Source organism: Momordica charantia (genome assembly GCF_013281855.1).
Source record: "Momordica charantia cultivar OHB3-1 chromosome 1 unlocalized genomic scaffold, Mcharantia_2.0 BLBB01000001.1, whole genome shotgun sequence".
Lineage (NCBI taxonomy): Eukaryota > Viridiplantae > Streptophyta > Magnoliopsida > Cucurbitales > Cucurbitaceae > Momordica > Momordica charantia.
Window position 1 is genome coordinate 18,807,347 of NW_028275157.1, and position 15,098 is coordinate 18,822,444.

Genomic DNA, 15,098 nt, shown 5'->3' on the forward strand with positions numbered 1-15,098 from the left:
AAAAAACGCACCTTTTTTTTTTTTGGTTCTTCAGAAGCACCGAGTAAAAAGACTACAAGATGGGGGGAAAAAAAGCTAACACAAAGAAACAAAGCAAGGCAAAGAGTAGAGCAAGGTTATTCAAGTCAAAAGGATGAGCGTCGAGCAGAGGAGTGGAGTGGAGTGGAGTGGAGAGGGAGAAACGGCGCCGTATTTGGCGAATTTTCTTGTGTTTAATCTCCCAGCCAGAGCCAGCATAAGCGTAGCTGGCAGATACCTATAAGGCTGATTGGGTTTGAGTAGGTCCAATACAGTACAGAAGCTGCTCGATATATGAAGTGACTAAAGGGACAGTTTGTCTTCCGTATGTGTAATCTAATTCAAGGTCCTCAGAGGCCTGAGCCTGATCAGACCATTTAATCAAAAACCAGCACACATTAATACGGTGGGAGCCCACCCCCAGCCCCAGAACCCACTATTAGTCAATTATTTTTAAGGGGTACTTGACTTTGCTTCCCTTGGGTGGTGGGGTGTGGTGTCCCTCTAGTCCAAGATTATACAGAGAGCAATGAAACACCTCTTTCTCTCTTTCTTGTTGTATTTAGTATGCCCAGGATTTGCATGTTTATATAAATCTATAAAAGCCTCAGCAAAACCATGCCTTTAAATCAAATAGCATAAAAGAAGCAAAAAGAAAAGGGTAGGTGCACAGAGAGAGAGAGCGTAGGGTAAAGCAAAAGGATGGTCTTTCTCATACACAGATCCCTATAGAAATGCACCAAACCAAAGCCAACCATTTTCTTGATTTAAAACCCCCCCTGCTTTCTTCTTTGTCTTTCAAGTTTCAACACGGAGAGCGGGTGTTGTAGTTTCAGAAACTGGGTCTTGATTTTTTTTTTTTTCCTTTTTATATGATGGTGTTAGACAGTTTCTCTCTGCTGCTTGCAAGCAAACAAAAATTATCCAGTTTCAAAGGGGGGGAGAGGAGAAGTAAGGATTTGTTGGAATCATTAGTGTTCTTTTTTCTTTCTAATCATTGAAACTTGCTCGAAAATTTAGAGCGTTGTGTGGAGAACGAGGGGGTGATTGAACTGAACTGAAGAAGGTAGAGAGGGAATCTTCCATGAATAATGTTAATGGCAACAGCTGTAACTGGCTAGGTTTCTCTGTCTCCCCTAACGTTAACATGGAACTTTCTTCTTCCTCTGCCACTGCTGTTTCCCCTTCAATTCCTGCAAATCTTTTCCACTCCCCATCTCAGTTTAACTACGGCATTTGCTATGGTGTTGATGGAGAAAATGGTGGCTTTTACTCTCCATTGTCTGTCATGCCGCTCAAGTCTGATGGCTCAATTTGTTCAATGGAAGCTCTCACCAGGCAGCATCCACAAGGTTTGTTGATTTTCTCTCTGCTTGACTTCAAAAATAAAAAAAAAAATGTATAAATCTTCTTCTTCTTTTTGTGCTCATTTTGTTTTATTGTTCACTTTTGGGCTAGAAGTGGTGAGTAGCTCTACTCCAAAACTTGAGGATTTCTTTGGTGGTGCAACTATGGGGTCCCATCACTATGAAAGCAATGACAGGGAAGTTATGGCTCTCAGCTTAGACAGCATATTTTGCCATCAAAACCCAACTCATCATGAGCCCCAAACCCAAGCCTTTCCACATTTCTCATCCTTAAGGAGCCGTGAAATGATGGTTCAAGACTCGAAGGTAATCATGCCAGATGGGTGCAATCTGCAGCAGCAGCAGCACCCAACAGTGGCAGAGAGTGAGATTTCTGGTATGAAGAATTGGGCTGCTCCAAGAAACTATGGGACTAATAATAGTTCGTTCGAGCAGAAGATGGTGAGCTGCATGAGTGAAAATGGAGGTGAACCTGGCTCCATTAATGCTATGGCTTATGGGGACTTACAGTCATTGAGCTTGTCTATGACTATGAGCCCCAGCTCTCAGTCAAGCTGTGTCACAGCCACGCAGCACGTCTCCCCTGCCATGGCTGACTGCTCTGCCATGGATACAAAGAAAAGAGGCCATGAGAAGATGGATCAGAAGCAAATTGTTCACAGGAAGTCTTTGGATACCTTTGGGCAGAGAACCTCACAGTATAGAGGAGTTACAAGGTCTTCTTCTTTCTCTTATAGTTTCTCTTCGTAAATCTCTGTTCCTAAAATCTACATTCTGGGGCGGGGGGGGGGGGGGAACAGTTCTGTTTTGCTTCTCTTTTCTCCATCTTAATTCCATGATTCAATGATTCATTATGTCAAACAGGCACAGATGGACGGGTAGGTATGAAGCACATTTATGGGATAACAGTTGCAAGAAAGAAGGTCAAAGCAGGAAGGGAAGGCAAGGTAAAAAACAAAAAGACAAAACATTATTGTGCTTCTGTTTCTTCCATGGATCAACATTTTGTTGCTTCTTTCTTTTTGTTCCTACTAACATCATCACCCACTCGATCTTTTGTTTATTTGTTTTTTGGGCTGGGATCGCCATTGGATTCAAATGATGATGTTCAGTGTATCTTGGTAAGCAGTCAGAACCTTGACTAAGTAATTATTGATCAAGTTTTTTTTTTTTGTTTGATCCCGTTAAAAGATTAATCGAGTGGTTCCAAAAATGGGTTTTTTTAGGAGGCTATGATATGGAAGAAAAAGCCGCTAGAGCTTATGATCTTGCTGCACTCAAGTATTGGGGACCCTCCACCCACATTAACTTTCCTGTAATGCCTCTTGTTCCTTATATCTAATTTAATATTTCTTTATTGTAAATATCCTGCTTTACTCAAAGTGAATCCCTGTTCTGAGCAGTTGGAGAACTATCAGAAAGAATTAGAGGAAATGAAAAACATGAGCAGGCAGGAATATGTTGCTCATCTGAGAAGGCAAGCTCATTTTTACCATGTGTAGTAATCATTTACGACGTATTCGTTCCACCGTAAGTGGTCATAAACTAAAAGTCTAAACTGTTTAAATCGATTGTCTCTCAGGAGAAGCAGCGGATTCTCGAGGGGGGCCTCAATCTACCGTGGTGTAACAAGGTCTTACAAGTCTCATCAACTCAAGCTTTTCTAATATATGTGATCTTGATCATTTCACTTTCAACCTTTTCTTTTTCACTGAATCTGTGTCTAAAGTTCTCTGCTCCCGTTTTTGTTATATTGCAGACACCATCAACATGGAAGATGGCAGGCTCGGATTGGCCGAGTTGCTGGTAACAAAGATCTGTATCTTGGGACATTCAGTGAGTGCTTTTAGATCCTTTCTTTTTTTGAGTAAATGTTCTGGTTGAATATTTTGAATCTAGTTTCCTGTGTGTTGCACCTTACATGTTAAAGCTGCCATAAATAAGTCATATCCTAGAAAGAAATTGAGTTTCTTTCTTGCTTTGGGAATGGTAGGGCTCACATTGTAAACCCAACTCTTTAGAAACTTTAAGGATGTGTTTTGAGTCGCTTTGTAATTGTTTAATCCCTTATTCTTGTAGAGAGCAAAGATGCTCTTTTACAGATGCATCCAGCAGTACATCTTTTTTAATTTGATTTTTCAATTCTTGGTTAGAAGAAAAAGGTTGTAGTAACTAGTAGTGTGCCTTTGCTGTTTCAAACTCTTAAGGTACTCAAGAGGAAGCAGCTGAGGCCTATGACATAGCGGCCATAAAATTTCGAGGAATGAATGCTGTTACGAACTTCGACATTACGAGGTATGACGTGGAGAGGATTATCGCAAGCAATACCCTCCTCAGTGGCGATCTTGCTAAGAGAAAGCAGCACACAGAGTTTGATAATGAATCTCTTAGACAAAGCCCTGCTACTCCCAACAGCAACTCAGAGGCTATGCCTTTGCCAACCTCACAGAGTATTCATACTCAAAGTGAATCAGACTGGAAGATGGCTCTTTATCAGTCCTCTCAGCAGCTCGTTCCAAAACCTCGGTTGTCATCTGGGATAACCAATGATGGGTCACGAATAGGCCTTGAAGACTCGGCCAAATTGGGAGCTCACTTCTCTAATGCATCTTCAATGGTGACCAGCTGCAGCTTGAGCAGCTCAAGGGAGGAGAGTCCAGACAAGACAAGCCTTTCGATGGTGTTCGGAATTCCACAATCGACATCGAAGCCATTCGCTGCTGCCCCAGCTAGTAATATGAACTCCTCCTGGATTGCATCTGCCCAGCAGTTGAGAGCAGCAAATTGTATGAGCCAGTTGCCAGTTTTTGCTGGCTGGAACAATACTTAGGATAAAAGTCCATTTGCTCCTATTATAGCTTCTTCCATGTTAAAAAGAACTTCAACACTCCCAAAATCAGCCTTATCAGGTGAAAGTTTTTGTTGGAAAAATTCTAAGAGATGAGGAATATTTTAAACAGTAGACAATTGAAGTTCAAATGGGAATCTCTCTCTCCATCTCTGTTTTATTATTATTGTTTTGTTTTTATATTTTGTTATCAAATCATAATTGGGTTCAGCTTTATTGGTGTTTCTGAAGTACAAAAATGAACTGTGGATTGAGGGTGTGGCCCAGCAAAATATACAGAGCTCATGGATCAGCTCAGCTCAGCTCAGCTCAGCTGAGGCCTTTTGCTTTTAAAAGCCTTTGACCACAAACAAAAATCCTTTAGCAATCTTCATCCATAACATCATCATTACTGATTCCCCTCTTTTTTATATAAGCTTTTCTGCAAAGTGACAGACATTCCTTCCATAATCCGAAGAAATATATATAATATAAAGGAATTTCTTTTTCTTTTCTTTTCTCTTTTCAAGTGTAGGAAATTAGACAACCGTACCAGGATTTATCTTGTGTTTGGGTTACAGACATATTGGTCCATAATTGACAGAAAATTGTCTGCTTTCCATAGAAAGAACATGTGTTGTGTTAGAGAGAGAGAGAGAAATTAAAGGGAGTCCTTTTGCTCCAGAGTTACCCACTCACTGTTCAATCATGATGTTGGGATTTAAAGCAATCCCACAATGACAATCCTAATATCAAATTTTGAGTTATTATGATGACCAATCTGAACTCCCATCGTTTGTGGGCACGTACGTACCAAACTTCACACGTGGGGACTCAATTTTCCTTTGTACTTGCCAGTTTGATCATAAAATCATAATTCTCCCTCCATTTTTCTTTGGGTTTTAACTGCCAGACTATACAAGGAAATAATATCTCGAACAACTGAAGAGAGAGGAAAAAACGCATTACAAAACTGTCTTATTCAATATCAATCAAAAAATTTGGACAAAGAAAAAACAAACCGACACATAAAATTTGGACAACAAAGCAGCATGCATAAAACAAAAGGCAACGACAATTCATGCGGGAAAAAAGATTAGAGAGAGAAAAAAAAAAGTAGAAAGGCGTATGGCGTGGAGAGGAGAATTTGTAAGTCAAAAAGGGTAGGGCCATTTACCATTGGAGTTGGCTGCAATAGGCTTAGAGATCTCAGAATGTCGTTGTTTTTTGCATTGAAATTGAACCAGCAAATCAATAAGAAGAAAAAAAGGCAGTGTTTTTGACAATGGGTGGCGATTTTTCTTTGTTGGGGAGTTGAGAAATTGGGCATTTTTTGAGTTGAAAAGCTTCAAATGGTATTAGAATGGAATTTTGATGCCATTTGGGATTTGGTAGAGACGAGAGGATTTTTTTTGGTTGGGGGTGAAAAAGTTTCTTTGGATTTGGATTCATATCTCTTTACAGACTAAAAGTTGGAAACTTGCCGCTTGGAATATAAGGAAAAGGACACGTGAGTTCGCACATGGAGGTTGCAATTGAAATCCATGGTATTGGTAATTGGTTAACATAAAAGATACCTTGCGTTAATGGGTGAATAAGTTCTACTTTTTAATTAACTGTACCTTTAACCATCTCCATTCTCCACATTACGAAACTTGTCTAATAACCTTTTTTATTATTACTATTTATTTACTTTTTTTTCCTTTTAACTAAAAAACACAAATTAAGGTGGAGGGGTTCCAACCAGATGTTGATTTTATGTGATGGATTTGTTGAATTTCCCCACGATATTAGGAGAGTAAATTATCTCAAATAAAAAAGAGTACCACAAATAGGTGCGTTCCAAATACTCTAACAGGAGCTCATTGTCTCTGGGTCTTAATCATCATAATTAAAACATTAGCATAGTATACTGACTCTAGTTACGTGAGTGTTATTTACTTTGAAGAGGTGTTTTGTGTAATTGAGATAACAAATTGTGTGATTGTAATTATTTTTTACATAAATTTTTATTTTGTTGGTCGTAATTTTTTTCGATTTATAATTTTCCAGGTAAATTTTTTTGTTTTCTTTATTGTTATAATTTCTTTTAATTTTTCAGTTTTTTTTTTGTTTATTTTTACGATGGAAATGAGATATTTTCTCTCATTAAAATCATTATATCTATATAAGGTTAGATTTGAAAATAGCCAACCAGAGCATAGCCCAACACGTTAGATCTATGCATTCAGTCATGAGGTTGAGAATTTTAATCTTCATCCCTACGTAGTGAAAAAAAAAAGCTTGAAAAATGGGAAAATTAGTGATATCTGATTTTATAGTGTTTAAAGACCCTTCACCTCCCTAGATTAGGGAATATAAAATTGTATTTCAAATTAAAATATATTGTTGACTGAGTATAATATTTTGAAATCTGTTGTCCTATTAGAATAGAATTTATAGCTTGGATTATCCCTTGGTAGACTATTGGGATAGCAGAAATAGATTGACATTGGGCCCAAAGTGGTGCTATGATATCTGGGCTTAAAGATTCTGACCATCTGCGGGGTGGCCAAAAATAAGATACAAGACATAATTCCACCGAGTCGTCCGTGGGACAAATCAGTACCTAGTCTATTTAGAAATCATAATTAGGTAAGAAGATAGAAAAGTATACAATTTATATTCATAACACAAATTACTGGTATATCCTTAAGATTCATCTCAATATTAAATAATTATTAAAATTTATAATTGATAAATTGGGAGGTCAAATCCTTAAAATGTATTAATAATACTTTCCAAAATTAAAAAATCTCAAAACCTAAAAAACCTCCTCCATTTTTGAAACTCACTCCTTTCTTCTCCTCATTTTTCTTTTCTTCCTTCGATCGTCGGTTTTCCTTCCTCCGACCATCCGTTCCTCTTCTCCAACCGTCTGTCTTCCTCTCTGGCTGCTCTGCTTTTCTTTGTCTCAAGAGCATTTCATCTCCGGCCGCTTTCGAAAAGAGATTTCTTATTCTCCGGACGTTTCTACCTGCCTTCGTCTTCGGCCGACGTTTGCCTGCCTTCATCTCCGGCTGTCTCCATTTTTTTCAGTAGTCAGAGTAGTTCATCTCCAGATTGAAAGGTTTGCATTCCAACGAATGTTTTCAATTTCTGATTTAGTGTGAAATATTGTATATGTGAGAATATATAGTAGAGTGATTTGATTAGGATATATCTTATAACTCAACTTATATATATGCGGATATTCGTATATATACTATAGTGATTTTGAATGTATATATGCAGATATATAGGTGGATATATCTTACAACTCAACTTGTATATATGCGGATATGCAGATATATTCTATAGTGATTTTGAATGTATATATGGGATATATAAGTGAATATATACTGTGATTTTGAATATATTTTTTGAATATGCGGATATATGTTTATAAAGACTTCAAAATATGTTTATATAATTTTGAATTATCTTTGAAGATTGAGCACCAATGTGGGAGTGAATTGGGAAAATCAATTTTTTTGAACAAGTAAATTAAGATTTTGAATAAGTAAATTAAGGGATTTGTGTTGAAAATTAGTATGGGACCACAATAACTAAAGGTTATGATAATAATTTATGGAATTAAATTTTTTATATTTCAAAAAATAAATAACTATAATAAATGTAAATGTAATAAATAAAGATAAAATCAAAATTAAAATAAAATCTTACATGCAGAAAAAAATTAAAAAAATTTAAACTAAATAAGTTTTTAAAACAGTCATTCGAAGATATTATCGATCGTGACAGTATTCCAATTACGGTACGTGTCCACAGGAAATCCAATTAGTCGTGTTAGACGGATACCATTATCATTTATCTTAGGAAGTGAAGTGGTCCAAATAAAGAAAAAGAAAAACAAAAGAAAAAAGTTGCTGTGTGTACAATTAAATGGAAAAGCAGTATTCCACCCCCTCCTACTTTCCTTAAATGATAGTCTATGCAGCTTAAAGCTCATATTCACAAAACTATATTTTGAAAAGGTTAGCTAATTATCCAGTTAAACCATGGTTACGTTGGCAAAAAATAAAAAATAAATTTTGGAGTCCAAAAGTTGCAAGGGACGGACTAAACCATTGACTTTTGTGGTTGAGACTAGAGGCTTATCCAATAAATTATGTTTGGATTGACATGTTGGTAAAAATTGCATTTTATCTAATGTGTTTAGCTTGCTATTTTGGATTCAATCTATAAGGGATAGGACTTACCTAGGTATGGTCTATTAACATTAATTTTAATTGAATGAATTCAAAAAAAGTCACAAACACAAACATGGAAAACTATAGATTAAAAAAACCCAACGTAAAAGACATCAAAAACCATTTAAATTATATAACGAGACTATAAAATTAGCCAACTTATTTTATTAGGAAATATAGCCGTGTAGTACAATACAAAGTCACAAATTCAAATACCAAATATTAACTCAACTTCGCACCTTCAAATTACATAAATCTAACCTAAAGAATAAAATTGAATCCTAAAAGATTCAAGAAACAATCTTGTTATATACTCTATAATATACCGAATTTTCGGTTTTTTTTTTTTTGTTGTGGGGGCTTTTCCAAGTGGGCTCAATGTTGGGCATGGGCTTAAGGCTTTTTTCAGCTTCATGATTTTCAGGTTGGGTTAGGCTTTTCTGGCGTTTGTATGGGCTAGACTTTGAAGTCATTGCTGAGTAGATTTAATTTTTTTGTTAATTAATAATAATTAAACGAAAATTGTAAGAATTAAAAGGGAAAGGAAAGGAAGGAATCTTGTTTAGTCAAATCCAAAAGCGTGGAGGGAAGAAAAGAGATAAGAAGAAGGCCCATACACAGATACGGTGTCTGTCAGGCAGTGGCAGAGCAGCACGGCTGAAGCTGAAGCTGATTGCTGATAGCGGTCCTTATAACCCACAGCTACCACAAACCCAAAATTTGAAAGGGAAAAGAAAAAAAGAACTCATGGATCAAAATATCCCGAATTTCATATTCTCCATTGCGTGGAGATTCTTGTGTCTGAGCTCTCTCTTGTAATCGCCATCGTCCGCAGACCACAAACACTAACAGCGGGGTTGCTCGGCAGGATGGGCGCTGTGTCGCCGCTGCCCTGCCCATTCAAAACAATTTGGGCGTGGATATTGTTGTCGTCAGGGCCCGTCGACAACCTTGGCCACCTAGATTGTACGTGCGCTTGTCCTTCCTTCATTGTCTTGTCGTGGACTCTGGTCAACGTTTTCTACCTCCTCAATTATTTTTTATTCCTCTGTCTGTGTCTTATCCTTTCATTCAACCTCACCTCACATCTCTTTTACTTCTCTTCCAAAAAAAAAAAAAAAAACAATAATAATAATAAACACACACACATTTGGAGTAGTCCCCTCCCCGGAATGTGTGAGTATTATTTTAGGAAATCAGATTTTCTATTCTTTTCTTTTGTCCCTCTCAATTATATTGTTTTTTTTTTCTTTTCCAGTCTTTTAATTGTTCCGGATTTTGTTCATGGGTATGTATGAAATGCTCACATCAAAACAACTAAAGACTTTCAATAGTTCGTGTGATCGTGACTCTTTTGGTTCATCGATCTTGGCCAATCTCATTTTTTGATCAGATGTCCTTTTAAACCTTTTGAGTATGGGTACCATCTTAAGAATGAATAATCACTCAAACCAAACCAAAAGTTTGTTTGAATAAGTTTAATTCAATATCTAACACTCCCCTTGCTTGTAGGCTTAGATAATTGACAAGGTCCAACAAATGCAAATCAATATAAATGGAGAGGCAACAAAGGTTCGAACACATAACTTCCCGCTCTAATACCATAAAATAACTAAAAAAATGGAGAGAAATATCATGTTTTCCAGTAGCATTTATGTTGGGCCGTGTGTCAACCTTGGGCCCGTTTTATTTCTATGCTGAAAATGTTTGTTTGGGCTAGCAGTAACTCTCCAATTCATTTGTTTTTACAGCAGGTTAAAAGTGGTTTTTTTGTTTTATGGCACCCATCATGATATAAGGAAGAAAAAAAAAAAAAAAAAAGAGGAAAACAGTGGCTTCTTTTTTTGTTCCTTCTTCTGTAGTGAAGCTACCGGCAAAAGAAAACACAGTCGAGAGAGAGAAAACTTTGTGGGTTATTTCTTATGTGTGAGTGCCGAAAGTGAAAGAGAGGAAGAGGGTGATGGGTGTTGCAAAGTTCCTTGGGTATTTCCTTCATTTTTTGTATCACTCCTCTTGTAGGTGAATTTTTTTTAGTGGGTCTCAAACTATGTTTTGGGTGCTGTAATTTTTCTACATTTTGTCCCAACTTTGTATTGTTGCTCTTGCTTGATCGATATGAATGGAATGGATGGATCGTCATAGTGGATGTAGATCATGTTGATCGAACCACTATAAATCAGATGTTATTTCTTCTTTCTTTTTCATTTATTTGTTATATTTATTGTTGAAACTTAGTTAGTTGTTATTATATATTTTTCTGAAAATTTCGGTGCTCTTGGCGTAAGTTGGAATTATCCAACAATTTACATCAATATTTATATTGTAGAGAGCCTTTAACATAACCATCCTTATAACAAATTTATATAATCTAAACTAATTAGTGCAGGAATCCTTAATACAAATTAGCAATGATATTTAAATGTTGGTAATTGAACACAGAAAACACAAGTGTAGAGGCGTTATTGAGTATAAGAAGTCAACTGATTTTGGGGAGGAGAAAAACACAAGTGTAGAGGCAAAGAGCCACTAATTAATAAGTTGATGCTCTCTAGACATTCCACTATTGAATTTGGCACTCCCCAACTCCCAATCCCATTGTCCTTCCAAAAATAGTTTAAAATAAACTAACTTTCCAATTAATTTCTGTCTCTAGTCTCTCCCTAAAGCCCAAAGGCAGCAAGAACAAACAGCAGCCGTTGAGTTGGAAATGGAAGGGAAGAGAGAGGATGTTTTTGAAGTGGGCCGACGAGGAATTGGGGTGGGCCTGGGGAATGGGCCCAGCGTGTAGGGTAGGGGGAATGGGCCCATGGAGGACTCGCTTTCGTCGGTCGAGGCGATCCCAACAGTATGTTGCTGTGTTGGAACTCATGGTGGCCACCTTGTTTATTTGAGACAAGGCACAAATTCAAGTTTCATTTCATCACTTTTAGTTTTACCACTGTCTACCTCATTCCAACCCCCTATCTTTTGCCCCACTATGTTTTCTCTTCATACCCGAACCAAATTTATTTAATTTTTAGCCTTTTTTTTTTTTGGCCTACCAATCCATGTTTCAAGTAAATACTAAGAACGTGCATCTATCACCTATTTAGATAGTGTGGGGTTCTTATTTATTATTTTAAATCATTTTTTATCCCTTTATTTATTTTCACAATATTTAATTTTCCAAGATTTATCTCTCTGGCCTAAATTTTTAGCTAAGTATAATTTTAATATTGAATGACAATAATTTTGAACAACTAAATTTTAAATATCAATAACTAAAATGTAAACTTCCACCTAGCTTAACTAGTTTAAGCACCTATTTTCAATTAAAATGTCATGACTTCGAATCTTCATCCCTACATATGTTGTAATAAACAATTTATATCAATAACCCAAATCATCTATACTTTTTTAAAAAGTTATAAATAAAACCAAGTAAGGATGAAAATTTGAACAACACAATATAATTTAAATTTAAAAAGAAATAAAATAACAGGAATATATAAACGACTCGAATAAAAGAAAATGTGCATATTTCTAGGAGATGAGATTATTTAATGAAGTTGGCAAAACCATACAAAGATGGAGTAAATTTAGAAATGTTGATTTTGGCAAGCCTTTTCAAAAAGTATCTTTCAAATTATTGAAAATGTGTATATATACTTTTGGAATAAAGCAGCTTCGTGTTAATCAAGGAGTCTCAACGCTTGACTGCCTTTTTAAAGAAACCAGTAAAATAACAAAAAGCTATCGTTTTCAAAGAGGACCAACCCCACCACCACCCTCATCTTCTCTGTCGTTTTTCCCTTATTAAATTTTATTACCCTCTCGCACAGCCCAAAAAATGTTGCTTAAATCTAATCTTGATCTAATTTAGATTTTAACATTGCTTATTAAATTACTGTTGGTTGATTCTAGTTCTACCGGTTGTTTTCAGATGTTTGAAATCTTATAGAATTTTATTATTTAGATAAGGCTATTTGTGTCCCGATCGAATATTCATTCAAATTATAAAAAAAAATGTTTCTACATTTTCTTGAAGAAACTTTTAATTTGATAAAGCGATGTAAAGCAAATTCAATTAGTAAAGAAGTTATGGTGCTGTCACTAGCTCTGATTGGTACATTATTTAAATTTCACCTAAAAAATCACAAAAAGAATGATTTGTAATTAAACGTTTTTAGATAGTAATGCTAGAAGGGAAAAGTTGTCGATCGTTTGTTTTCCAGTTTTTTCCCACCAAATTGTATAACCCACCAGATTGGAAATTGGTCGAAATTAGAAAAATTAAAAATTATACTTGGGCTCTTGTACTGCTTGCTTAAATGTCGTTGAGTGATTGGAGGGATGAAAAATAAGTCATTCAAGTAGCGGTGGGACATGAACCCACACCTTTATTTGAAAAAAAAAAAAAAATATATATATATATATATATATATATATATATATATATAATGTATGTGTGGGATTCATGACATTTGATTGAGAAGCTATGTTTCATGGACCTCATTTATTTAAATCAACAAATGTTAATTAATTTAAAACTTCAAGTAAGTGGTATGAATTGTTTGGCTTTAAGTATTTTTAAGGACATATATCTTAAAATTTTAAATCTCTTGTATATATAAATGCAATTTTTAATATTTCAAACACTAAATCCAAGTATTTATTTAGGATTTTTTTATAACATTTTGTCTCTTTTCGTTTTCAATTTTTAAAAAGAATACTGTTTATCTACAGTTTTCTTTATTTGTATAATATGCTTTTAGAACCATTTTCAAACCATGCACAAAATTTAAAAATTGAGATAAATAATTTATGAGACTTTTATTTTTTGTTTTTTTTTATATAACACGTGAAATTGAGAATTGAACCCACAACTTTTTTATGGGAGAGTTGTGTTCATTTTCACAAGACTTTTATTTATTTATTTTTTATAAAAGTAAACTAAAAGATAATGTACTAAACCCCGAGTGTTTTGCCTTTTAAAAACACTTTCGCTATCCTACTCAATTTTTTCTTTTTTAAGTTTTCAAAACTTGCTACAATTTGAAAATCATTGTTTTAAAAATTAAATTAAAATAAAAATAGTAAATAAGCACTATTTTCAAGAAAAGGATAGATACAAGAATATTAACAAACAAGCTTTTAAATCTGTAGTTTTCTAAAATTTAAAAAAATGGGCCCAGCATAATATCTCAAATGTATAAGATTGAACACAAATTACTTTTAAATACAATGTTAAAAGTTAAAAACAAAAATTGTCAATCTTTACGGGTTAAAAGTAAAATTAAATCATAGTGTATATTTTGTTCTTCGAGTTGATTGAATGTGACGAAATCTTGAAATTCAACTAGTAGCATGTATGAAATTTCGAGTGATTTGATATATTGGAATCATCGAGTAAAAGTAAAACCATATCACGGGTATGTGTGTGATTGGACTTGTTGCTAGGTTGACTATCTATAATTTCAAATCATTTGGTAGGAAAAAGGGAATGCCTGGTGGCATAACACCAGAAATAATGCCATCGAAAGGAAGCTCACATGGAGAGTAATCATAAATTAGGGGCGTCTTTATTTTCCCAATTAAAGTATGGGAATAGATTTCATGTGTTGCAGTACACATACCTAAGAAGAATTAAAATCAAAATTGATTGAGGGGAAAATTTGGAATCATGGAGTTCTAAAAAGGTAGTTTTCGTTTTCTTTTTGTCAAGGTCTTCAAAGGGTAACTTAGTAGATAGAAAATTTTAATGCTTATTTGTATCGGTAAGTAAATTCATTTTATAGAATAATAAGTTGGTCCTATTCGGTCTTGAGTAAAAAGATGAGATTTCTTCTTTTAACTAAAGCCATTATTTCAAATACCATTTGATGGTTCACTGTTATTTTTTAATTCTCGTAGTTCCATAAGTTTGAGTAAACTTTAAGTAATAACCATTAAAAATAACTCTGAAGAATTTTGTTTTTTGATGTTAGAGATGATGATAAGAACTTGTAAAAATTGAGTCTATATTTAACACGTAAAACTAATTTGTAGGTAAAATTTTGAACTCTTTTATAAATGATAAAATTACAAATTATAGATAACATTGATATAATTATTTCGAAAGAATAATATTTATATTATTATTATTTTTTGAGCACAAAATGTAAGTAAAAGGGATTAATTAAAAAATATATGTCAATTACCGCCGCATAGTATTGATATTGTTAATCAGGCAAGATTTCGCGGTACAGAATAAAATGGAGCAAATGATAGCGAAGCAAACATGGAGAGAGGGGGAAGATTCAATTTGATTATTCATTTAACGAAAGCTGAAATGAATATATTTGTGGTATACTTGAACATCCAATTTTATTGGTGGTGTATGGATGCCATTGCTAGCCCTGGCTGTTTGTTTGTAATAATAATGATTTATTATTAAATTGTTTAATAGCAATAATGGGTGGTTGAGTTGAGAGTTAAGAGTAGAGTTGTAATGTAGGGGAGCGAAAATGACGAGAATACCCCGTCGAGTGGTCGCTATCCGCGGCTTCACATGCGCAGTCGCCGCCCCCACAAGCGTAGCCGAATCCCCGAAGGCGCAGACGCAGACCCCACTCCCACGGCCCACCCCCTCTTTTCTTGTCTAAAAAATACACTTTCGTTTTCACCCCCCACCAC

At 35.0% G+C, this 15,098-nt stretch overlaps 1 protein-coding gene across 2 annotated transcripts; it reads left to right on the plus strand.

The window, feature by feature from the left end:
* The first annotated feature begins 523 nt into the window (after positions 1 to 523).
* On the plus strand, positions 524 to 4,393 carry LOC111005920 (AP2-like ethylene-responsive transcription factor ANT). Of its 2 annotated transcripts, none has more exons than XM_088126125.1 (9): positions 524 to 1,370; positions 1,477 to 2,101; positions 2,250 to 2,332; positions 2,498 to 2,506; positions 2,612 to 2,700; positions 2,789 to 2,862; positions 2,968 to 3,018; positions 3,145 to 3,221; positions 3,593 to 4,393. In XM_088126125.1, the coding sequence occupies exons 1-9, from the start codon at positions 1,103 to 1,105 to the stop codon at positions 4,213 to 4,215; spliced, it is 1,899 nt and encodes a 632-aa protein (XP_087982251.1). In that variant the 5' UTR covers positions 524 to 1,102; the 3' UTR covers positions 4,216 to 4,393. The 2 variants fall into 2 exon arrangements, with proteins under 2 accessions (XP_087982251.1, XP_087982252.1); XM_088126126.1 differs by having other exon boundaries at positions 1,480 to 2,101.
* The last annotated feature ends 10,705 nt before the right edge of the window (positions 4,394 to 15,098 follow it).

Bases quoted from the DNA above. Each gene is read 5' to 3' on its own strand.
- LOC111005920 (XM_088126125.1), top strand. From the start codon at position 1,103: ATGAATAATGTTAATGGCAACAGCTGTAACTGGCTAGGTTTCTCTGTC. The intron at 2,701-2,788 runs GTAATGCCTCTT...TGTTCTGAGCAG, and splicing joins CCACCCACATTAACTTTCCT to TTGGAGAACTATCAGAAAGA. The intron at 2,863-2,967 runs GCAAGCTCATTT...ATTGTCTCTCAG, and splicing joins TATGTTGCTCATCTGAGAAG to GAGAAGCAGCGGATTCTCGA.